This window comes from Ursus arctos, unplaced genomic scaffold (genome assembly GCF_023065955.2).
Source record: "Ursus arctos isolate Adak ecotype North America unplaced genomic scaffold, UrsArc2.0 scaffold_12, whole genome shotgun sequence".
In the NCBI taxonomy this organism is placed as follows: domain Eukaryota; kingdom Metazoa; phylum Chordata; class Mammalia; order Carnivora; family Ursidae; genus Ursus; species Ursus arctos.
The window spans coordinates 53360245-53385850 of NW_026622786.1; the positions used below are offsets into that span (position 1 = coordinate 53360245).

The 25606-nt window shown below is 44.0% G+C and overlaps 1 protein-coding gene and 1 non-coding gene across 3 annotated transcripts in view; both read right to left on the bottom strand.

Moving 5' to 3' along the window:
* The window catches only part of CACHD1 (cache domain containing 1), a 199429-nt gene extending 195356 nt beyond the window's left edge, over positions 1-4073 (bottom strand). The window contains exon 1 of one of the 2 annotated variants that reach the window (XM_026497911.4): positions 3200-4073. In XM_026497911.4, coding sequence (XP_026353696.1) covers positions 3200-3445 — 246 coding nt within the window. In that variant the 5' untranslated portion in view covers positions 3446-4073. The remainder of the gene's footprint in view (positions 1-3199) is intronic. The other variant, XM_044383778.3, reaches the window with a different exon arrangement.
* A 4239-nt stretch (positions 4074-8312) lies between these two features.
* On the bottom strand, positions 8313-8419 carry LOC113254865 (U6 spliceosomal RNA). The gene has a single exon (XR_003315987.2). It is a non-coding gene; the product is annotated as a U6 spliceosomal RNA (small nuclear RNA).
* Positions 8420-25606: the final 17187 nt, after the last annotated feature.

Genomic DNA, 25606 nt, shown 5'->3' on the forward strand with positions numbered 1-25606 from the left:
TACTCAGTGGCAGCTTTCCCAAGGCACAGGCAAAATTAGTGCAAATCGTTTAAAGATATTTTAAATTTTGTCCATTACTATAAATGAATGACAAAATAAAAACAAAACCAAAACCAAAAAAAAACCCAACCCAGGAGTAGGCAGCCTTCAGGAGAAAACCTTTCCAAGAAAATCTTTATGATAGAGAAGACAGTTTGAAAAGCTGTCTATCAGCAAGCACGACTATGCCACGGGAAACTACGGTGCTGAAAGGCGGCCTGATTTTTGTTTTTGTAAAATTACCCCTTGTAACCTCCCGTGAGCAGTACGTGCCGCCATTTGAAATACTGCAACAGGCCTCGTTTGAGGGCTACTTTGCAATTTCTCAAAATTAAAAATGGTTTTTGGAGAATTTCTGCAGAAGGGATTTAAAAGTCTGAGAATAGATTTTTTACACATAAACTGACCTGCAGAAAGTTTCTCATCAATGAGGTGCTCTCCTGAAAGGTCTGCGCTGTGCTCCAAATGCCAAGGTCAAATAATCCTTAACTAAATCGGAATATTTTTTTCTTGCAAAGAGACCTAACCTCTCCCCAAAACCGCTCTTATCGCATATCTTCTCCCCAAACCCTCATATCTGCATATGGAAGTCTGACCCCGCCCACCGTAACACCCACAACAAGGCTACCTACCCCTGAACGACAAAATAGCACAACAGCTATAAAATCCAACATTCCACAAGGGAGGACTCTATAATCTGCACTTTAAATACCTAAACCCACGTAATTTCAGACCCATTGAACAAATCCCAGAGGTTTACAGAGGAAAATGTGAGGCTCGAAATCTTTGTTCTAAGGGCCAAAAAAATCTAACCTGCCTTAGATTTTATTTTACAAGTATTTCTCCTCCCCAAAGCTGGCAGTCTAACAAAATTAAAAAGAGACTCTTTCCCAATTTTCCCAGATGGAGGCAAGTGGCAGATCAATGTACAGCTCAAGGAGAGGAATTTAAATACAGTATGTGCTTCTCCTTTCAAAAAAGGAGAGAAGCCACTTCACATTTTGCCAGACAAAACCCTGTCCCCAGGAGGCCAGTTTCCACAATGAGGTTGCAAAGGTGCTAGAAAGAGGCCAGTAGGGAGGAGATACAGGGCCATTTGGGCACAAACCCCCCACAGATCAGAGCTTTTTTTCTAAAGTGTCTCCTTTTCAACAGGGAAGCCTTTTAAAAGTACATTTGCTTTGGATCCCTACCTGAATGACAATGCGTTGGGATCCAATTTCACCTTTTGTCAAGGATTGGGTGAGAAACAGTAAAACTGCAGTCAGCATCTTAGAAAAAGCCAAGTCCTTAGCTGGGGGGTGAGGGGGCTTAAGATCCTTGTCCAGCCCTAGTGATGGGGTGAAGGTGACAAATGCCTCCTAATCTTACAAACAGTCCGAAATTCAAACATATCAGACGTCCTTTATTTAAAAAGGTGTCGATATGCAAAAACAGAATTGTTTGTGCTCTGAATTGAAACATTCACCACTGGGGGGGGGGAATCTTAGTTCCTTCCTAACATTTTAGTTCCATTTCCACTAAAAGTCACTTCACTCCTAAGAACTCTGTCAACAATCATCAGAAAATGCATGCGGAAAAAAGGATAACAGAACCTGAACCTGAAAACTCTGCACAGAAAAGGACAACTAAATGATGGATCCTAAAAAGCTTGTCTATTGTTATGCAAATGAAGGAATATCCGACTCTATTGCACTTCATGGCCAGGCGTCTACAAATACAGAATTACCTTTCAAGCAAACCATCCACTCCTCAAGCTCATCTCAAAACAAAACAAAAAGCCCAACGTCTTTCACTACAGTGGAAAAGGTCTGCAGGAGTGGCTTTAGGAAAATTTTATCATCCTGAGAGAAGACTGGGTTGAGGGGGGAGGCGTGGTAGGGAGGAAGGTTTTAAAGGGGGGAAAAAAAGACGTCGGAAACCTGAATCCCAAAGTGACTCAAAACACCTCCCCCGGTGGGAGGTGGAAGGATGGTTGGTCACAGTAGAATCGAAATCAGAAACCTATTCCGAGAGCACATTCCTGGAAACTTCGCTCTTTCGAAGACCACATTTATCACCATTATTGTTGTTAGAATGCATAAGGGAATAAGGTTATTTTAGGGAAGAACGTGATAGCAAAGGTTTCAGACTCTTAAGGTCATCTCAACCTTTCCTAATCGACTGGGCCTTTTTGGCCAAGAAGATAAAATAATGGCAGGGCAGAATCTCCAGGTGGTTGCTGTTTAGCAGTTTTTACCACTGTTATTAGTAACACCTTCAGAATTCCTTCCTAGCCACGGGCAATCTTTCTGTTAGCCCCCTCCTCCATTCGGGAGGGCCAACATGGTAAACAATCTAGAGAAATGGAAATCTTATTCACTGTTTCCCCTTTTTCCTCCCCCCAAAAGGCACACACGAAACAAAAATCATATAGCGGAGAGTGCGCAAACGGCAAACAGCAACAGCGGAAAGCAATAAAAAAAAAAAAAGTCCCCCACACCGAACCAGAGTCGGGAATCTACCAGACCAGCCCCTCCCCCAATGCACCCTGGCCGGGAAAGGCAGCGCAGAGTCCACTCCCGAGGCCGTTCTCCGCCGGGACCCAGGTGGCCCGGGAGCAGCTGCGCACGCTGCGGTGCCTTCCTTCCCGGCGCCCATCCGTGCGCCTTGGTCTGGGGGACACAGGGAGGTAGTCAAGGGGGTGGGGTAGGGGAGGGAAATCGTCGGAGCCAGGGGGGGCTGTCTGCCCCGGGATGGGTACACAAAGAACGAGGGGGAGTTTGCAGGGGTAGAAGGGTGAAAACAAGACGGGGCGGGGGGGGAAGATACGTGCATATTAGGAAAGGGGATTCGAAAGAACCGCTGAATCCTCGCTGAAATAAAGGAGCTGTTGTGGGGGGGGAGCGGATAGAGTGGGTTCCGTGCAAAGGGTAGGAGCCGCTGCAGAAGAGAAAAGGAGAGGTACCTGTGTGCATGAAAGAGGAGTTGGGGGTGGGGGGAGGTCTGTGCAGAGGGCAGATGTGTCTGGCGGAAAAGGGGCTCCCTACATACCAGAGAGATCTGTACGTGGTCAGTGGGACCTGTACTGCAGAATGGGACCGGGCTCTGCGCATAGGAGAAAGGCAAGATGCCTGGCAAGTTCGGGGGAGGTGGAGGGGGCGCAAAAGGAGCCACTTACCTGCATGGTGACGACCCCCAGTTCCTCGGCCGCCAGCCTTCGCATCTGGCTCGCCAGCACTTGCGCCTCGTCCAGGATGGAGAAGTCGGCGTCGGCCACGGAGCACAGCAGCCAGCACGCGCCCAGGCAGAGCAGCCAGAGGGACGGCCGCCGCGCCCGGGCCCCGGCCGGGCCGGACGAGCCCCGGCAGCCGCGGGCCAGGGCGGCCGCCCCCGCCGTCTCCTCCTCCTCCGGCTCGCGGGCCATGCTGCCTCCCCCCACTCCCCGCCGACAGGCTCCAGGCGCCGGGAAGCGGGGAGGGAGCAATGGGAGGTGCGCCCAGGGCCCGCTCGGCGCACCCCGCAAAACTTTCTTGCCCTTCTTCAGACTCCTCCGCGAGCCGCGGCGGCTCCCAAACTTAGGGGGCGCCCGGCTACAGCGCGCGAGCGCGAGCGGCCACCATCGCCGGGCTCTGGCGGCGGGCGGGAGAGGAAGCGCCGCCCGAGCGCTCCCAGGGACCCCGGCGCCGGCGCGGCCCCCGCAGCGCGGGGAGGCGGGCGTCTCGGAAGGTGGCGGCGCCCGCACCCGGCGCGCGGGCCGCGGGGTTGACAGTCGGAGCGGCGAGCCGCCGAGCTTTCGCTTCCCCGGAGTCCGGCGCGGCGAGGCGGAGGCGGCGAGGGCGGGCGGCGGCACCGGCGGAGGAGGAGCGGCGCCCGAGCTGCGAGGCTGGGCAGCCACCCGAGCAAGGAGGGAGAGGGGGAGGTTTAAAAAAAACAAAACAAAACAAAACACCAAAAAACACTGAGAGAAAGAAAGAAAGAAAGCGGTGGGGGGAAAGGGAGGCGTCTGGTGCCACCACGCTGCACTCCGGCTCCGTGCACTTCCCGGCGCGGCCGCAGCCGCGGCTGCGGTGATTTATGGAAGGAGGGAGAGAGGCGGGGAAATTCCCCCAGTCGCCCCTCCTCTCTTTCCCTCGCTCCCGCCTCAGAACCGGCCCCCCAGAGGCCGGGGGCCGGAGAGCCGGCTCTCTTCTCGGGTACCAGCCTTGCCGGTGGTGGGGTCACTCGGACCTTCTTGTGGCCGGGGACGGCCACCCACCCCAGCTCTCACTGCCATCGCCACTGCGACGGACTCCGGGATCCCGCCCGTTCCAGGTTCTATCCAATGTCCCTTTATGTCCTGGGACGCCGGCTTTCTGCCTGGCAGAGTTTGGGAAGGAGGAGACCGCCGTTTGTGTGTCCATTGCTTCTCTTCGGTGTTATTAATAACAATCACTCGACGGACCAACAGGTTTCTTTTATTAACCAGCTACTGTGTGCCCGGCACTGTGCTCTGGGGGTTGTATACGTTAGCCTTTAATCCCATCACATCCCTATGAGGTACATATCTTTATCCTAAATTTTTAGGTAACAGACTGAGGCTAAGAGAGATAGAATAAATTGCCGAAGGTCGCTCAGGGGACAAGAGGCAGATCCAGAATTTAAGCAAGTCTGATTCCAAGGATCTTGCTCTTAAATACGACTTAGTTCTTTCTGTCTCTCCTTGGAAATGAGCCATCTGATCCCATCAAAAGCAAATCAATACCCACAAAACTACCAACCGGGAGTTGGCCCCACACATCTGCGAAGCACGGGGAGGCAAGGTTAACCCTCCTACTTCCTCCTGGCTCAGGCTTTCTGAGAAATCACCTGTTGAAGCATCTGGAAAAAGTGGATGGTTGGGGTGGGGGAGGGGTATGCTAAGGCCGCCCTTCGTCCTTCCAAGTGTTGGCGTCGTTGCAGCTCCCACGTTCCTAGAGAACAGGGCCAAGGTGAAGGTGCTTGCCCAGGGACACCTAGCAGGGGTGGTAGTAGAACTACTCCTGGACTTAGTGCTCTTTTGCACTTTATAGTAAAACCTTCTGCTGTACTTCTTTGACTACACTGTATTAAAAACCCGCCTCTTGTAAGTTTTCCCTGGCCCAGTCCCTCCTTGTGATTATTTCTCTATTCTGAATTTCCCAATCAGTGTGGTGTCCTATATATATATGAGATATATCTATATATATATATCCATATATATATATATATATATATCTCATATATATCCATTTTGTGACACTCTTCACTCTATCCGCTCCTGAGACAGGGCCATCAGACTTTTGCTGCACCATCATTTAGTATCTGTGATGTTTGTTTTACGTAACTTGCACGTGCTAGAACTAAAGGAAGCTTGTTGAGGGCAGACACGAATCCACCTCTCCATCATGCACACTTAGCTCAGTACCAAGCACAAAGAAGGTGCTGTAAAAATGAAGCTTTAATTGATAGGATTAAAAAAGAACCTACCTGTTGTCTTCTATCCCAAGTTGAATTGACATTTGGCAGAGAAATGATCCTATAACTTGTTTTTAATTATATTATTGCACATGGCAATCAGTGAAACAAAACATTTCGGTCTGCGTGGTAAATGGAAGAGAAAAAAAACAAAAATAATGGCAGTTAGCATTATTAACGTTTTGTACTGGATTCTTCAAGGTTACTGTCACCAAACTTGTCACACATCTCTAAGCTATCCTTCTGAAACTCCTTCAAAATGCCTTTGTATATTGGTATTTCTTGGGGTCCTATTTCTTGAAATTCTAATCCTATGTCCCCTTTTTTCACTCCAAGTTTCTTTTTTGAGAACTCTCCTGTATACTCATGTCTTCTATTATCACCAAGACATCAGAGTTTTACACACTTCTAAACAAAGCTTGATCTTCCCTTTGAGCTGGATTTCCATTTTTCCAACAGTTCACTAGCTTCTCTAATAGCAATACCTAACTAAAACTCATTACTTCTTTCTCTCCTTCTCCACCTAAATCTGCATCTGATTGCATACCTGGGTGGATGTCACCTGCTCTTCAAGCTAGGCTTCTTACTCCCTGCCTCCACTCCAGCTCCCTGCCTATGTCTCATGCCCATCCCGGCACTCCATCTGTATCCCATTGGCTGACGTCACTTCTGTCACTTCCGTCCGTTCCTCGGGACAGCTGACCTGCATTAGAACCACAGTCTCCTCCCCAGTCTCCATGCAGTCCTTCTTATCCCCGTCATTCTGTTCTTCACACTGAAACCAAAGTCATACTTCTAAAAGTCAAGTCTGAACTTGTCACTCAGTAACCTAATCATTTCTGATGCCCCATCGCAGAGGAATAAAGTTGAGACAATAAAAAAGCTCTCTGTGCTCTGGTCTTTCTAGGTTTATTGAAGCCACTCTGCAGCATTTAACAAGCAGCATTGTGATTATCCAATTGAAAGTCTTGTTTACTACATCCTAATGTTTCTCATTAGGTCCACCACCACCTGTAGCCTTGAGGCACTCTTAAATGGCAAATCCTGAGCTCCATCCCAAATTTACTGAAGTGGAATTAGTGAAGGAGAGCTGGGTCCTACAGTATGCATTTCACAGACCTCCCCTCTCCTCCCACCAAAGGAATCTTTCGAACTGCTTGCTATTAGACTGCAAACAAAGCTCCCCAAGATGGTAACTGCAAACAAAGCTCCCCAAGATGGTAACTCATCCATCCTGGAGCTCTAATATTTAGCCCAGTGTCTACACCCAAGAGATTCTCAATACCCAGGAAGACTCATGCGATATCTCCTATGTTGCCAATGGAGAAAAGGCTCAGAAAAATAATGTCATTTGCCCAAGGTAATACAACTTTTAGGTGGTGGTACCAGTATGCAAACCTGGTCTTTAAACACCAAATAGCAAGCTCTGAGCTATTAGTCTGGTGTCAGAATGTTCACACATGTACCCTGGTATGTGATAGACCAATAAAAGCTTTTTGCCTGATAAACTACTAATCCTTAATGTCCCCAGCCCATATAAGTGAAATTGCCCCCCACTGACCCCTGCTTAGCATTAGTTGATTATCTTTCCAGGGAGGCAACTGATTGGACAAGGGTGGCCATGTGACATGAAGCTAGCCAATCTATCACATGCCAAGGCATGACAAAAAGATTAGCTGGATCAAACAAATTTTTATTCTCAAAATTTTTAGGAAATACTAAGAGGAAAAAGCAGTTAGAAATAGTAGTTGAAACTAAAAAGACATAAGGAGTCATGGGAGCCTTGAGTCCCATAATACATATTGCAGGAAATATATAGCCATATATACATACAGAATCATCTCTCTGTGTGTGAGTGTGTGTGTGTGTGAGTGTGTGTGTGTGTGTGTGTGTGTGTGTAAGCACATAGCCATATAGCATGGTAGCTAAGAGCATGGGTCTTGGGATCAGAAAACCTGGGTCCGGATCCCAACGATAATGCTTATTACCTATGTCATCTCTGTAAAGCTTAACTTCTCTTGACCTCAGTTTCTTCATCTATACAATACAAACAGTAGTACCCAAAGTTTTTGTGAAAAGGCACTCAGGATAGCACCTACTACATAGAACCACCAGAGGGATGCCTCGGTGGCTCAGCCGGCTAAGGATTTGTCTTTGGCTCAGGTCATAATCTCAGGGTCCTGGGATTGAGCCCCATGTCAAGCTCTCTGCTCAGTGGGAGTCTGCTTCTCCCTCTCACTCTCCCTCTGCATGCTGTCTTTCTCTTTATCTCTCTCTCTCAAATAAAAATAAAATCTCAAAAATAAATAAAATCTTAAAAAAAAAAAAAGAACCACCCAATAAATAGTGGGTATGATTCTGTACACTGAATCTAGGAAGAAGCAAACATCACAAATGAATGAGGAAAGCCAACAGGAGAGAAAAGAGAGTGAATATATAGAACACATGGCTATAAGAGACATCGGCAAGACCTAGAACTAACTTTCTGGTTCCAATTCCAGTCCGCATGTTCTATTAATAAGAGACCCCTTCCCTTTGTCTTGATATAACTCTAAGGATCAAGTTCAATCATCCATTCTATATAGTGAAGACACTAGTGACTATGCAGCTATTTGAACTTAAAAAAATGATGAAAAGACTGGCAGGTGGGCCACAGCTGTCCCTAGGAGACTGTAGACCACCATGAAACTTGCCTGATGGCTTTACCTTCTCATTAGAGTGCTCCTGTACTCCTTGCTTGTGACCAAGGTGGACACCTGTTCATTACTTTTTTCCTCCCCAGAAGTTCCAGCACTTAACGTGTGACCTTGTAATTGTCCATTTGCAAGTCTGTTTTCTCCATCTTAATGTTTCCCCTTGCGTAGGGGCCATGCTAATCTCCTCTGTACTGTTCCAATTTTCGTCTATGTGCTGCCAAAGTGAGCACTTACTGTTTCTCTAAGTGTGGTCTACAACCACCTACAACAGAATCGCCTATCAGGGACTGTGTTGGCCTCCCTCACTGTCACAGAATCTAGCATGATTCCAGACCAGAGTAGAAACTGGAACAAAGAATTGGGGAAAGAGTTTTTTCCCCGAAGATTTATCTATTTGAGACAGAGAGAGAGAGAGCACACGCACATGCATGGGGAAGGGGCAAGTGGAAAGGGAGGGAGAGAATCTCAAAGAGACTCCCCACTGAGCTCAGAGCCAGACTCAGGCTCAATCCCAGGACGCTGAGATCATGACCCCAGGCAAAACCAAGAGTCTGACGGTCAACAAACAGAGACACCCAGGCACCCCGAGGGGAAAGATTTTTAAGAAAATCTATAATCATTCACTCTGTGTAAAGAGGGGCACAACCATTTTGTTCCTTGACTGCTAAAAATGAACAGACCAAGATTCCTCATCAAACTGGTTGCTCTTCTATTTTGGGGAGGTACCAAGACACTTCAGTGATGGACCAGTTCATGGTACTCATTAGCTAAGATTCTCACCACAGAAAAACTCCATGTCAAACTGCTTTGAGGAACTCTTGGTCAGATTTCCAAAACCATGGCGTGGAGTTTCTAAGCCACCGCAATTCCCCTTTGCATGCTTTCAAGTGGAAACAAAGCCCAACTTCACAACAAATTCTCCACCTAATGCTGCTGGCAGGCCTCCCACTCAAAACAATAATTGGCTGCAAACTACACTGAACCCGTGAACTCAGGGAGCTCAGGAGAATAGGGTAGGTAACTCCAAGGGCAGATTCTAGCACTTGCTCCTTAACTTCCACAGGACTTCAGATCTCAGCAAGTATACTTTATTGCTAAATGAATGGAAACGGCTCATTGTCTAGACAGAATCCTAGCATGCAGAGCACCCCTGGTTTTCGTTTTCTTCCAAGTGACTTTAAAAATTGTCAGATTTCCCATTCCCCTTCAAATGGGGAGCTAGCAAAGACAGAATAATAGTAAGAGATATAAGTCTCGGAACCCTACCATGGGTTGGGCACTATATACAGCACAACATATTTCTTGAGTGCTGAGTATATTCCCATGTTTTTTTGAACTTCAGCTTCAAAACAGAGAAGACAAAATATTATGATTTCATACACAGGGAAACTGAGACTCAGAAAGGCTAAGTAAGTGGCCCAAGGTTATAGGCTAGTAAGCAGCAGAGCTGGAATGAAAACCCAGCTTGACTCAAATTCTGTTCTTTTGCCTCTCTGTCATGCGTCTTTCTCTAAATGAGAAAAAAAAAAAAAAAAGGAAATAATACCTGGCACCAATAGATCCCTGCCAAAGATACATTCTAATTTCCAAGGGACAATTATTTTTTCCTGTTAATTTCAGCAAACATTTATTGAGAATTTGCTATGTACTAGTGGTTTCACTAGGGATACAAAGATGAGTAAGATGGGTTGTCCTTAAGAACTTCATAGTTATTGGGGAAGTCAGAGAATTTTAAAACAGAAAATATCACATTCAGCAAGAGACTCAGGGCCTTTGCACTTGCTGTTCCCTACATACGAAATGTTCTTCTTCCAGATATCTGCATTTCACTGTCAAGAACTGCGAAAAGTCTGAGACTTACCCCATTGGCAAGCCAACAAGTCAGCCTACCCCGATCTCAAGGATGCTGGCAGAAGACACGAGGCTGTGGGGTTAGAGACAAAGGGCTTTATTACCCAGCAAGAGCAGTAGCCAGAGGGGGAGCATTTATGCCAGTTCTCCAAGCCCCAAGTCCCCCTGGCAACAAGGGAAGGGCCAGGAGACACCTGTACCCTTCGGGTTGCACTGAACAAGAGGAACCCCTAGCTTAGGTAACCCAAATCTTATTTATAATGAAATGCAAACAAAACTGCCCTTTGCTCCAGAGGGAGATATCTTCAATGTACTGGACAGAGGGAAAATTTTCCCTTTGCTTCAAATAGAGACACTATCGCTACCTGACAAAGCTGGTCACTAAACAGACATCATTGAAAATACAATGTGGAATAATAGGGCACTTAGTACCTACTCACAGGGCATACAAAGATGCAAGAAATCCATGGACAATTGTCTCCCCACACCACCTTGTTCTAGTCTGGATTCAAATGGGAGGGGAGGCCTTCCCTCACCATTCCATTTAAGACTGTAACCCCTATATCCCTCCCTCCAGAACTCCCTATACCTTACCTCTCTATCGTACTTACACCGTCTAACATGGTGTGTGTTTGCTTACTTGCTTTGTTTATTTCCAGCTCCATGAAGGTGATGATTTCTTTTAAGAATTTATTTATTTATTTAGAGAGAGAGCAGACAGAGAGAGAGAGCACAGGAGAAGAGGGGAGGGGCAAAGGGAGAAGCAGAATCCCCACTGAGCATGGAGCCCGATGCAGGGCTCGATCCCAGGACCCTGGGATCATGAGCTGAGCCCAAGGGTGGCACCTGAGCCACCCAGGTGCCCTGGTGATGATTTTTTTTTTTTTTGTCAACATATCCTTCGTGTCTGAAATAATACCAGGCACATAGTAAGTACTCAAGAAATAGTTACCGAATTAATGAATATAATATGGAATGCTCTAGAGAAAGAGGTTATACATCAGGTACAATGGAAGGAACATTTAATCTAACCTAGAAGGGAAGTCAGAGTAGGCTCCCTGGAGGTGATGTTGCCTGAGAAGTGTCACCAAGGATAGGTAGAGGTACTCAGGCCAAAAGAAAACATCCCTGGAAGAGAGAAAAGCATGTAAAATGTACAAAGACCAAAACAAAATATAAAGAAAGGAACTAGAAGTTGGGGATTTCTATAGCAGTAGGTGGGAAGGGGCAGTGGACAGTGCTGTTGGTGAAGACAGAGGCCTTGGTCCTGGCCAAGGATTGGGATAGTCTCCTGTGAGGGATGGGGAGCTACAAAAGGTTTTCAGGTAGAGAAGTCACATTTTAGAAAGATTACACTGTAGTTGCATGGAGGATGGAGTTGAGGCAGGGGCACTTCACTCAGATTCACTGACTGAACTAAATAGCAACTCGAAAGTATCTAAATATTTTTAATTAGGATGTCGAAATTTCTTAAGGAAAAGTGTGATATAGGTTTTTAGTTTAAAAAACAAGACAAAAAGAATATCCGAAGCTTTAACAGGATTCCTCACGGCTTTTTAAAAACATAATAATAATAATTTAAACTTATGGGAACAAAGAGCAAGAGTTGACTCTCCGCTAGTCATTTGTGTATACTGAAATCAGATGACTTTCTTTCCATGGGCTTGGTGATGCTCTGACTGGACATAATAAGCAGTACGGTTCTTTTCGTCTTACCAAAAGTTTAAATTTTTTCTAGAAACTATTTAAGAGTAATAGAATTATGTATAAACCAAATCAAAATAACTGTAGGGTGAGCATCTACTAGATGCAACGGACTGCACTAGTGCACTGAGTTTATACTCTGGCCAGGAAGGCAAGACTTGGAAATATACAAAGTGAAATAGCAATGAGAGGTTTAAACCACAGATCAAGGCTACAGTAGAAGAAATGAGTTACACAAACACAGTAGTTTGCATAGTGAAGAGATGACTATATATGGAAATGATATTAATAGCTAACACTTTTGTGTGCTTACAAAGTTCTAAGCGTTATGCTCTGTGTTTTAAATGGAATTTTCTCATTTAATCCCTAAAGCTATGAAACACAATAATAACAGCTAACATTTGAGCTCTCACTAGGTTCCGGGCACTATTGTGTTTTTAATGGATTACTTTATTTTATTCTTGCAAAGACCCTACTTAGGAGGTATAATCATCCCCATATGACAGATTAGGAAACTGAGGTTTAGCAAGATTGGGTACTCTGACAAATGTTTCACCAGTATTATATGATGGTGTCATTATTTAAATCCAGGCCATCACTCCTAATTACAGTGCTCTCTTGCCTCAACATACCAGGTACATATTATTATCAAATCCATTTTGCCATGGAGGAAACTAATGTCAGAAAAGTGGAGCTATGAACACGTGTCTGCACAAAAGCCAAAACACAGGAACTTAACGATAACACATCTTGAATGATCAGAATCAATGTCATCCAGCTGCCTTGCACTTGGATTACTATATGAGTAACCTAGTGGTAAATGGAGCAAACCAGATTCAGATTTTTAAAATCTTTATCCTTCACTCATGCCAGGCACTTTGGTACATGCTAGAGAGCAAGGATGTGACAGGCACATCCCATACTCTTACGAGTTAACAGCCTGCTGGCAAAGACAGATACCGAACTAGCAACTGCAAGAAAAAGTGACTGCAAGCGAGGAATTTCACAAAGGGCAGACACTTTCAGATCGGTGCTCCTTTAGTACTCAAGTCCTCCCAAATTCTAGAGAATTTTAGGATGCCTACCAGAGTGGATGCATTACTGAGCATTTTACCCTATAGCCTCAGGGGCCAGGACTAGGGGAAAGAAAGGAACATACCTATTTGTATTTTATCCCCCTCTCAAATGCCCAAAAGAGCCCTTGCTAGCACTGTACTCAAAACTTGGCAATGGAAGCCTCGAAAACAAGCTCGAAGACCTCTCATTTCACCTGCCCCCAGTCCCTCTAGTTTCCCCTGATCCATGTAAGTCCACTCTTGACCCCAGACTCCCACCTTCAGGGTCCCAGAGTTTGCCATGTACGGTGGACCCACTATTTCCGGGTGTCACCTCAGCCACATTTGGATTATTCACTCTCTGGCACTAGGGTATCTTAAAGTTGGGTATCCTTGCCCTGAGCTCACAGCACTGACTGACTGGGCAGACCTGCTTCCTGCCTGACCTCAGGGGAGAGGATCACACATGTACAACCACGGGTGTCAAGGTTGAAATGAAAAAGTCATCCTTGACGTCTTCTTTTAATCTGGTTAAATCATTTCCTTTCTCCAACGTTTGTTTATCAATGATCCCACATGAGCTTCGGGATGAAATGGAAATTTTTAGCACACAAGGACTTGCGTGATACGGACCCGGACGTATCTCCCTGCTTCCCCCACTCCCTGCTTCCCCTACTGCCTGCACACCCCTACACCCACAGCCAGAACAAGCCACTGGAATCTCTGACTACAATCCCTCACTGTCTACCTTTCTGGAAATACCTTTGTTCTTTTGATTTCATCTGCTTGGAATATCTTTCCTTACCTTTCCACCTGGCTAAGGCTTTCTTACTTTTGGAGATTCGGTTGGAACCATCTCCCCCCTAGGAAACCTGTCTGATCACTCTGCCCTCTACCCTAGATTGAGGGAGATGCCTCTTCTTGGTGTTCCTTCAGCCTGTCAGTGATCACCTTTGTCACTCCACATCACAACCGTTAGCTCTGGACGGTCTTAGAGGGCAGTTGCTTCCTTGATGGGGAAAGCAACTTGCTTTTAGCCTTTTCTTACCTCTCAGCAGCCAATGGCACGTGGTGGGGAGTTAACGAACATTTATTGAATTAATGAACACTTGGATCTATCACTTTTCTACTTAGCCTTCTTACTGATTTGGAAACTATGTGGTGTTTGCAGAAATGTCACATTCTTATACGAACCAGGCAAATACTATAAATGCATTAACTGGCCATGTGGGACATGTGTCCTGTCTTAAGTGACCTCTGGTTTAGGCACATGAGCTCTTTGGAGATGAAGAAGAAACCTTGGCAGATTATCTACTTTCTCCTTCTGCCAATAGATGAACGTGTATCTTTTTTTCATATTTCTAAATAAATAGGTTTCACAACTTTCTCTGAAAGTACTGTGTCAGTAAGATTAATATTAAAAAATATATTAAACATCAAATTTACCTTCATCCTTCCTATTGAGTTCTCTGCCGCGTTTGTCTGCCCATCACTGTGAGAGCAGAAACACTATTGCTCGCATGTTCTGTTTACCACTTAGCACATGGTGGGTGTTTAATTAGTGTTAAAAGAGTAATCATCATATACAGAAGGTGAAAGAAAAAGTTATGTATTTTTAATGAAAGAGAGTGACAATTATTTTCCTTTTGAAAATATGTTCAACCTCAATGTGATTTCTTATTTATATAACCTTGTCTTTTCCATGCCACATCAGCAACAGGAAAAAAGAAAGTTTATGTGATAGCCACAAACTATTTAGCTCACATCTTCTCTTTTGGTCATTCACTCATTCATTCATTCAAAAAATAATCTAGGCCCACTCGGTGCCAGGCACTGTGGGTATTATTCCAATTCTACTTGAATCCTGAGAATTGCTTTAACTTCACTCCTCGATTTCCTTCTGAGACATCCAAATGGTAGCTGTTTGCCAGAATGAGGCTCTGAGTGTGGAGAACAAGCTTGTTGTATGGCACTGGCTTTGGAAACCCAGATCTTGATGAAGGTCTTCCCTCACCAGGTCCCAAAGCCCTCCTTGGAGGATTCCAAGTGCTGAAACTTGCTGCCTCTTTTTGTGGGTGACGACCTGCTGCTGGTCAGTAAAGAGCCCAAGGACAAGTTCCAGATGGTTCCAGATAGTTCTGCTGTTCTCTACCATTCCTCATTGCTGGTTGATATCCCATTCCCGGGCCAGGTTGCATCTGCTGCTATGAACCAGAGGGGCTTTGCCGTGAATTTAGCAACTGCTTCCACATCAGAATGAAAATTGGCTGGAAACAGTGCACCATCACACCGCTGCCCTCCCACATACTCTGCCTATGGGCTCCAGTGCTCAGAGCTACACCCAAAGCCCTGAGCTCTTTATAGGTGTCACATGCTCTGCCAGACTGTTGACACTCATCTTCAGTCAGTCTTTCCAAAAATTTAATGAGAGATACACTGTTATTATCCTTATTTTATAGACGAGAAAACTACTTGACAAAGCAGTACTCACACACAGACTGTCAGGGTCCAGGCACTAAACATGTCATCACTAAACTTCCAAGAGTCACTCTCTGAGCGAGATGGCTCTTTCAGCCAATAGTAACAGTCAATAGTAACAGTAAGAGCAGACAATAGTCATCATGAGTCTATGTGGTAGACTCCTGGTTGTCCCTGACTATTGAAGCTCTCCTTGCTTTTGTAATAATAAAATCCTTAGTGTTAGCTGGGTGAGAAAGGTACATTTTCCAGTGTTTCTTGTGATTCTCTACAGCCATGTGACAGTTCTGGCCAATGGGATGAAACCAAAGTGGAGCAGGAAATTTTTAAAAATGCTTTCAACTTTGTTGACAGTATCCTACATAAGAAATACATTTTATGTTATATAATGTTGTGTTTTGTTTTCCTGTGTTATCTATATCACCCAGACACTCATATATATTTCTGAGACAAAAGTTTGAAGTAAGAAATCCTTAACCTTTACTGTGTAGTAAACACTTTGATATCATCTATTCTATTTCGTTTTTAAAGTTATCCATTATATTGATTTTTATGACCCATTAGTGAGTCATGACCCACAGTTCAAAAAACCATTGCTCCACAGACAATGTATCTGTGCCTCTCTTTCCCTTTTTGTTTGTCCATTCTACCGTCCTGAGGCCTGAAACACAGATGCCTCCACTTTAGACCACGAGATCAAGGCCACACGCAAAGGAGTATCAAGATGAAAGACTGCTGGGTCTCTGATGTTATAAAATGTCATAAGAGCCCTAAATTACCTACATGGGCTTTTACGTGAGAGAGACACGAGCTCCTATCCTATTTAAGCCACCGTTACTTTGAATCTTTTATCCCTCATGGCCAAAACGAATCCTAACTGATTGTGGTAATGAATTGAGTGTTGGCTTTCAGCCTCATTTCTCTCTGTCTCCCTGCTTTGCTTTTCATTACAAAGGGACTGGGTTCAGACAGTGGGGCATGCTGGTGAGGGACAAGAGGGCAGAGGGAAAATAAGCCAAGGTATTTCTGCTCAGGCTTTCTGCCTTAGATGGCATCTTCTCCAGCAACAGCTGTGCCTCCTCCATAGTTCCAGTTCCTGCTGGACGTGGTTTTGTCTTCTGTTGGGTGACCTCAGCTCTTGGTCTCCGGTAACACTGTCCTTTCTCGTTATCTCTGAGGCTGCTCCCTACGGTGGTCGATCTCTGTATTTCCTCACCTTCCCTCTTTGGCTTGCAGTTCTTCCACTCCCCATTTAACTAAGTCTCTGCACTAAATCTCAGTTCTAAGGACCTGAAATAGCTGCACTTTCCCTGACCGGCCCCTGACTCGCACACTAACATAGCATACAAAGTACTTTAGGTAAAATTTCCCACTTCCCCCTCATCCTGTAAGATAGGCACTGTTCACCCCTCCCACGCACCCCACCCCTCACTGTCCCCTTGCAAATGATGAAACTAGGCCCAGAAACATTATATGACCTGCCAAGATCACATGGTAAGTGGAGGGGTGTCCAAGCCCAAAGCCACTACCTACATATCCAACATTCGAGGAACTTAATATTCTTTTGGATTTTTCTGACTTTCAAAAAGTAATCACATCGTAGCATGTAAGTTTTCAAAGGTCTAGACACAAAAGCTATTTGTATGACATCACTCCATCGTACCCAAGCAGGTGGTCTCCATTCTCCAAGCACCTCCCCAAGGCAGGCCAATGTCCTTTAACTTCTCTCTGTTTTAGAAAAAGGTTCCAGCCTTCCTCAAAGTCGCTTCCCAGCCCAGGTTAGGGGAGGGCTCTCTGTCACCTTCACATCAAAGTCTTAATTACTATTCAAGGGCTGCATTTACTCATTCATAAAATGTTTATTGAGTGCTTAGTATATGCCTAAGGGCTAGGGTCTGGGGCAGAGCGAACGTGAATGAGACTCTGAATGAGACTCAGTTCCTGGCTTAAAGAGCTCATTGTCTAGGAGGAGAGACAGGTATATAAAATAATGAAAGCAGGGGCGCCTGGGTGGCACAGCGGTTAAGCGTCTGCCTTCGGCTCAGGGCGTGATCCCGGTGTTATGGGATCGAGCCCCACATCAGGCTCCTCCGCTGGGAGCCTGCTTCCTCCTCTCCCACTTCCCCTGCTGTGTTCCCTCTCTCGCTGGCTGTCTCTATCTCTGTCAAATAAATAAATAAAATCTTTAAAAAAAAAAATAATGAAAGCAGACACATAAGAAATTTTTAAATGAAATCCAGCACAATAGCAGCATAGTGGAGGTGTGGATCTTGAGCTCGTTCTTGAAGAATAAGTAGGAGTTTGAGAGGTGAAAGAGGTTGAAGGAGCATTTCGGGCTGAAGGAACCAACATAGGCAGAGGTTCAAAAGCATGAATCATTTCATGTGCTTCAAATGTGTGTATGTAGCCTACACTTTAATATGAACCTAGGTATTTTATATTTGCCTAAGTGTATGTATGTATGTATACATGTGTGTGTGTAATTTATATTTATATTTACCTACGGTCTACACACACACTACACACCTGTTATTTTATATAAACATTATATATATTATGTGCTTGCATATAAATATATACAGACATGTATACGTTTAATATTTGTACTATATATGTAAGTATAGACATATCTTTTTTTTCTTTTCCTTTTTGCCATTATATTAACCTAACACTGCATTAAAGATAAAGACAAACAGAAGAATTAATGCATTATTAAAATAAGGAAATCTAACTGCCTGGATTATATCTGTAACTGTATTCACCGCAATACAAATACCCAAGGAAAAACTATTGAAATACAAACCACAGACACATAGCTTTGTACAAGGACATTCCTTCATAGGGAAAAGCTTAAATGGATCTTGTAGGCTCAAGTTCCATTAAAGAACATGTCCTATACTTGCTATGTTTCAGCCAAAAGTAAGATGTGAGTAATAAAGGATATTTTTGACTGGGCTAGAGTTAGTTCACATTTATCACTTTGCAAAATGACAGTCTGTCCAAAATTCTTTTTTGCTCAGGGCAGTATGTCTCCGGGGGGGAAAAAAGGGAATTTACTTAATACGATGCTGCCCAGAATTCTTGAAGAACCTTTTGCTAACCTACTGAATTCCCACCTGATGCTCACCTGGGCCCCCATTATGGCAGTGTTTTGGGGCTGGGGGGAGGGCTTCACATGCTGCCCTCCCATCAGCTGAGCCAGACACGGAGAGACTATGACATGGGCAACACTGGGGTAGCTTTGGCATTACATTATTTTTTACATATTGTCTTACCTCTCCGATTAGCTTTGAAATTCCCCAAGGACAAGCAACCTCTCAAAAACTCAGTTCGTTAGGAACAATTATATTGTTTTCTAAAGTAATACCTCCTAGCAGGTTTTCCCTTTTGGTTTTTCAGTTTTCTTTTGCCATTTTGGTCTCAGGAAAGGGAGCATATAAATCACCTTGGGAAGGAGGAGAAAATAATGTACATGAAGTCCCTTTCAGAGAGGAGGAAAAGAGAAATAATCCTTTTGACACCAAGAAGTAAGGCCTTGGAGGAGAGGAGAGAAGAGTAAGGAGGGGAGGGGAGATGTGTGTCTGGTTGTCATCTCTGGCCTAAAACCCCAGTGGGGAAGGTTGGAGAAGTAACTAGAGAATAAACAGATAGGTTTGACCCAAGTAGCCCTGCATTGATCAGAGTACCAGGAAGCTGCAAATAAAGGGATAGCCAGGTGCACGAAGACAGATCTCCCTAGTTTCATAAGAAGCCCAGGTTGCAAAAGAGAGTTCCTGGGTTTGCTGTAGATACAGAGAAGCCTGTGGAAGACAGTAGGGGCATGAGCCATGTCTACCAGCTCCCCAAAAGAGGTTGTAGGATGGACCTGCCACTAGGAATCAGAAAGCCCGTGGTTCTGCCTGGGTAGAATTGCTAATGCCTAGATTGGAGAGGAAAGTCCCAAGAAGGTGAAATTGGGGAACCTGCTAGAGCTGGCAGCAAGATGTCACCAGCACCAGAGACAAGAACATGTGAGGACAACAGCAGCTGAGGACATCACTGATGTTTCTTTAGCTGCAAAAGGTAGCAGGGCATGCCAGCTGGATGACAGGGATAACAGCAGAGCAACCACACTGTATCAGAGGAGGACAGAGACCCAGACGACAGGCTAGGTCAGGGAGCCCCCCTATCACCAGGGGAACAGGCAAGTCTTCCAGCTAAGACCACGCTTGAGAAAGTTGAGCAGTTACCCTCAACAGAGCAAGTTTAAACCAAAGAAACAGATTTAACTGAAAGAGATATTGTTGATTGATGCATTTAAGCATATTTTTCCTTTTACCCAATGGGATGTGGGCTACTGAGGAATTTTAAATTCATCAGAGACAATCAAAAAGTTACAGGTTTCTCGAATATTCTTTTTGTGCTGTGAAATATTTGAATTGGCTATATTTACTAGTGGGGATTGGCTCAGAGGACCTTACACATAGTAGGCATGCAATAATATTTTAGTAATTGACTTGAGTGGATAAATAGGAATCCATTATTAATTTTGCCCAAGTAATCATTAGATGTATTATCACATTTACTATCCATAGCTAATGGAAAGTTTCCATAGCTTCTTAAGTAACCAAATTTTAATGTCCGAAGATAATGAATTATTGCTTATGTCCAAACTTGAACCTACAAATGAACAAATTCTGCATTTTCTTATGCATCAATTCCATTTCAAAGATCTGTTTTACTTGTGTTTACTGCACTTGTCAACCACTCCCATCCACTTCCTAATAAGGTACGGAGACTTGGACCAGATGGAGAAAAAAAAATTTTGTTTTTGCAACCTCGAAGTATCCTTTAGATGTGTCTCTGTCATGATCTGCCTGTCATCAACAAACCATCTTAATCTGCCAACCATCTACTTATCCACACCAACCAGCCTGAAGTATTGAGGTTAAGTACTTTTTACTGGAATGATCAGTCGTAACAAAATTATCATACAGAAGCCACTTCACAGTCCACGGAACTCTTCTAACATTTCGTCTCTTCTAATTTTAACAACTCCAAATCTCTCTATAACCACTCTAATCAAGCGTTAGTAGGTACTACTCCACTGCTAATGCTCTTGTCAAGGTGGTCAGTGACCCCCATCTTACAAAATCCAGTGGGGAGTGCTCACTCCTTATCTTACTGACCTCTCCACACTACTCACAACACTTTCTGAAGGCATTTTCTTCACTTCGTTTTGGGTCATCTGTATCTTCCTAACTTAGTGGCTTCTCCTATCAGTATCCTTTACTTCTTGAAAAGAAGGGTTGAAAGTCTCCACATTTCAGTCCTTGGCTTTTCTTTATTTTCACTTTCTCAAGGAGCTTATTCAGTGCTATGTCTTTTGATACCATGCTGGCAAGTACCAAATTCATTTCTCCAGTTCTATCCTCTTCAGTCTTGAATATCCAAGCTTGCTTGGCATTTCTGCTTGGATGTTCAAAAGGCATCATAAACTTAATATGTCCACCTTAGCCAGCCCTCCCAAATGTGTATTTTTCAGTTTCCTTCCTGTTTTTCTAGTTTTTTGCTAAACGACTATCTTGACTCTACTTCTTTTATGGGCCAAGATTCTGCCTTAACCACAGGTTCTGACTCTAACCTTAAATTGATCTATGATCTTGTCCTGCTTCAAGCTGCTCTAGACCATTGTCTTGCTTTGCCCATGGGCTTCCAGGTTCTGCCCTTTATTTGTTCCTTTGTTGTGGGAAGTAGCTTCAACTTTCCTCAACCACACCAGCTCTTTGCCCTACGTCCAAGGCGCTGGTTGTCAGCAATTCTACTATCTACCTAACAGCTTACTTTTCTTTTTTCCTTAAATTTTTTTTTAAGATTGTATTTATTTATTTGACAGAGAGAGAGACAGCCAGTGAGAGAGGGAACACAAGCAAGGGGAGTGGGAGAGGAAGAAGCAGGCTCCCAGCAGAGCAGGGAGCCTGATGCAGGGCTCGATCCCAGGACCCTGGGATCACGCCCTGAGCCGAAGGCAGACTCTTAATGACTGAGCCACGCAGACGTCCCTAAAGTGTCCAAATCTTAAGTGTTTAACTCTGTGAATTTTTACAGACACTAACTCTCATGTAGCCACCATCCATGTCAAGATCTAGAACATTTCTAACACCCTAGGAGGCTCCCTCATGCTCTTTCCCAGTTTCTACTCCTCCCTACTAGCAGCAATCCTGACTTCTATCACCATGAATTAGTTTTGTCTGCTTTTGAACTTCACATAAATGGAATCATACTGTCTACAGTGTTTGTGTTAGGTTTTGATGGCTAATCATTATATCTGTGAGATTCATCTGTGGTGAACAGACCCTACAGTGACTCCCAATATTCCCCATCTAAATCCTGTGCCAAAAAGATGTCTTTCTTTCTTTTTTATTTTTTTTAAAGATTTTATTTATTTATTTGACAGAAAGAGAGACAGCGAAAGAGGGAGCACAAGCAGGAGGAGTGGGAGAGGAAGAAGCAGGCTCCCAGCGGAAGAGCCTGACGTGGGGCTCGATCCCAGAACTCCGGGATCATGCCCTGCCAAAAACATTTTTAAATGGCAGAGATCATTCTGGCTGGCACAATCAGAGTTGTGACACTGGGCTTCAGTCTTGAATGCTGACAAAGGTCTGCAGGGGCAGATCAGAGCAGGACAACTTGATTTGGGTAGGGCAGGCCAGTTGGTCAAGGGACTACATAGCCACAGTTCTGGCTGAGGGGCAGAAAGCAGCTCGTGAGTCCAGAAAGACATCCCCTCGTCCCTAGAGATGTGGCTAATGACATACTGTAGGAGGCAGGTCTACGTAGTATTCCACAGAGAGCCTCTCTTCTCCAGCTATTTCAGTGATTCCAGTTTCTGGTTTTTAGAATCCAGCATTTCTTTTCATTAATTTTTATTTGTGAGACTTTAAGGTACTTTATTTGCCATATTTAGTTATATTTATCTTCTTGTCCTTCTTGTCCAGAACATAATGTTTTTCTAAGAAATTACCATTATTCTGGTATCCACTAATGACATATTTCAGTCACATCCAGCCAAGAAGGAAGCAAATGTCCTCATAAGCATACTCTCTGCTATATTGTTTCTCTCATACTCTTTGCCTTCTGCCTTCACAAATTTCCTCCCAGATTCATTTATTTCTGATTGGCATGCACAGTTGTCAACAAATGTTGTCTTAAAAATAGATTTCTGTATTTTCTAGGAGTGCCTTGGGACTGGGGATGCAGCATCAAAGGTATGTTTTCAACACAATCTGCTACTGAGGGAACCGTGATACACAGCGAGCTTTTCAGAAATCTGGGGAAAAAATCTTTCTAATGGCAAAACTGACTTACAATACAGAAATAATAAAAAACGTGCTGAGAAATATTTTTGCATTCATCAACAGTTTAATCAAGTATCTTCTTCTTCTTCTCTTTTTTTTTTTTTTTAAGATTTTACTTATGTAGAGAGAGAGAGTGAACAGGAGCAGGGAGAGAGGCAGAAGGAGAGGAAGAGAGAATCTCAAGCAGACTCTGCCCTGAGCAAGGAGCTCGATACAGGGCTACTTCTCATGACCCTGAGATCATAACTTGAGTCGAAATCAAGAGTTGGACACTTAACCAACTGAGCCACCCAGGCACCCCGAATCAAGTATCTTCTAATTTATCCTAGTCCTAAGATGATCAGAATACTCAGATCAGTTCCAATGGAGAACTGGATTGAGCTGGACAAATTCTAACTTTCTGGAGAAAGAAAATTTTAGGAAAAATAGCAAAAGTTAGAAGGGAATAGAACTATGTTTTCTGGCCCAGATATGATTAACCAGACCCCGCTTTTAGCATCTGTGGGTTGTAGATACTTTTACCTTACTTGTATAAATGTACCCGTAGTCCATATGGTAGCATGTGGTACACCTTTATGCCTCTCCATGAATATCTCTCTTTCCTGTTCTCCTGCCTTCTCTACTCTCTTGATCTCATCTCCTCTACCCCTGACAGTATCCCTTGGACCTTAAGCTCCTACTTCTACAATCTGCCACATGCTGACTCTCTTCACTAATCCCTTCTGCCTTCCCTGCTTCATTCCTGGCTTTTCCTAAACCAGACTCCCGAAAGGAATTTATATATTCGATGGCTTCAGTGTGTGTTGTCAGTTCTTGTTTCAGGCCAGGACTTATCTGGGTGGGGTGTGAGTTTAAGGGCTGTGCAATGTGAAGGGGAAGTCTACTTTTACTCTGAAAATGTGGACAGACTGATCTAAAGATTCATTTCCATCAGACGTATCTGGTCACCAGTTAGAGAAAGTTATAAAGGAAAATAATTGGAAAGAAAATAAACTTTGAAAGATAGCCAGAGCAGGTGGATGACATTCATCTTTTAATATCACAGGCCCACTTTAATCGTTAGCAATCCCTTGTTTTTCTGTCACCCCATCCATCCTAGGGTCAATCCCATGGGTAGACAAACTTGCAAGCTCTTTACCTCACTTTTTATAATGGCATGCCAAATACTGCTACTTGCCATCAGTCCTCTGCGGCAGCCAGACCATTAGATTTAACCATCTCCTGAATAGTCATGCATGTTCCAACTCTGTTTTTATTCGCCTCTTGCTGGGATTCCCTCTCCCTCTTCTCCATCTCTCCAAATCCTTTCCATTTTTAAAAACTTGTTTGAATCCAAGTTTTCTGCAAATCCTGCCCCGACCACCCAGCAAAAATGAGCTCTTCATCCTCTAACATTGCTTGTATAATTTGGCAATTAAAATTTTTCAATGCAATAAATATTTATTGAGTGTTTACCATGTGCAAATTACCATATAAGGTACCATATGGGACTCCAAGATAAATAAAACCCTTTTTCTGTAAATAGAGTATAAAACAAGTACTCAAAGTTATAACCAAATGCAGAACATGCTATGTACTATGAGGCATGGTAGACAGAGCTGTAGGGGTTTGGAGGAAGGAGGCGAGAAAGGAGCTAACATTTGCTGAATGGGTATTACAGGTTAGACCAATAATGCTGGATGCTTTATGTTGTCATTTATAATAAACCCATTTTATAAAGGTGGAAGATAGGGTTCAGAAAAGTTAAAAAAAAGTAACCGAGATTGTATAGTTGATTAAGTGGTAGTGTAGAGTCAGAATTTGAATCCAGGGGACACCTAGGTGGCTCGGTTGGTTAAGCATCTGCCTTTGGGTCGGATCATGATCCCAGGGATCAAGTCCCACATTGGGCTCCTTGCTTGGGGGGGACCTGCTTCTCTCTCTGCCTGCTGTTCCCCCTGCTTGTGCTCTCTCTCTCTCTGACAAATAAATAATAAAATGTTTTAAAAAAGGAAAAAAAAAGAATTCAAATCCAGGCCTCTTTGGCTTCTAAGTCCCATTCTTTCCACTACCTCTTATTTAGTTATAAATTTAAGAAAGTTTTCATGAAGAAGGAAGCATTTGAGATGAGGCTTGAATCACAGGCAAAATTAGATAAATGAGAGGGAAGTACATTCCCCAATGCTTAAAATTCATAAGCAAAGTGCAGAGCCAAGAAAGAACAGGATGGATTTGGGTAATAGTCTAGTTAGACTGGCTCATAGAATATGTGGAATGGGCTAATAATACAGTAATAACTGTCTTTTATCATGTCAGACACCATTTTACATACTGTGAGATGATATATTAGTTAACTTTTAGTGCTTTACATACCACCCCCAAAACAATGTGGCTTCAATTAGCTCACAGCTCTGTGGGTTGGCAGTTTGGCTGTGCTCCACTGGGAGGGTTCTCACCTGGGTTCACTCATGCAGTTTGTAGTTAGCGCATGAATTGGCTGGAGCTTGATGGTCTAGGATGGCCTCAATTATGTCTAGGGATTGGCAGTCAGTTGGAGGGCAAGCTGGGGAGCTGTAGTTCTCCTCATGGCCGGTCCGGAAAGCTTGCTTGAGTTCATTTACAGGGTAATCCTAGGTCTTCAAGCATGAAGAGTGGAATCCTCAAGGCCTGTGGAAGCCACAGCTCATCAATTGCACAAGGTCTGTTACACATATTCAACTGACCAAAACAAGTCACAAGGCCAGACCAAGTTCAAGGGGTAGGGAAATAAGGAACCATGAAGGATTGTTATCTATAATCTGTCTCAGATGAATATTCTTATCCCCATTTTTATAGATTTTTTTAAAAGGAGGCTTGAAGAGATTAGACAATTTTCCTAAGGTTGCATGTGAAAGCCAGAAATGGCATCCAAGCTTGTCATAGCATAAAGCACAAGCTGAAAATGTATGTAGTAGCTGTATGACAGAGTCTAACGTGACTGACAAGGTGAGGCGTTTTCATGGAGTTCAGAAAG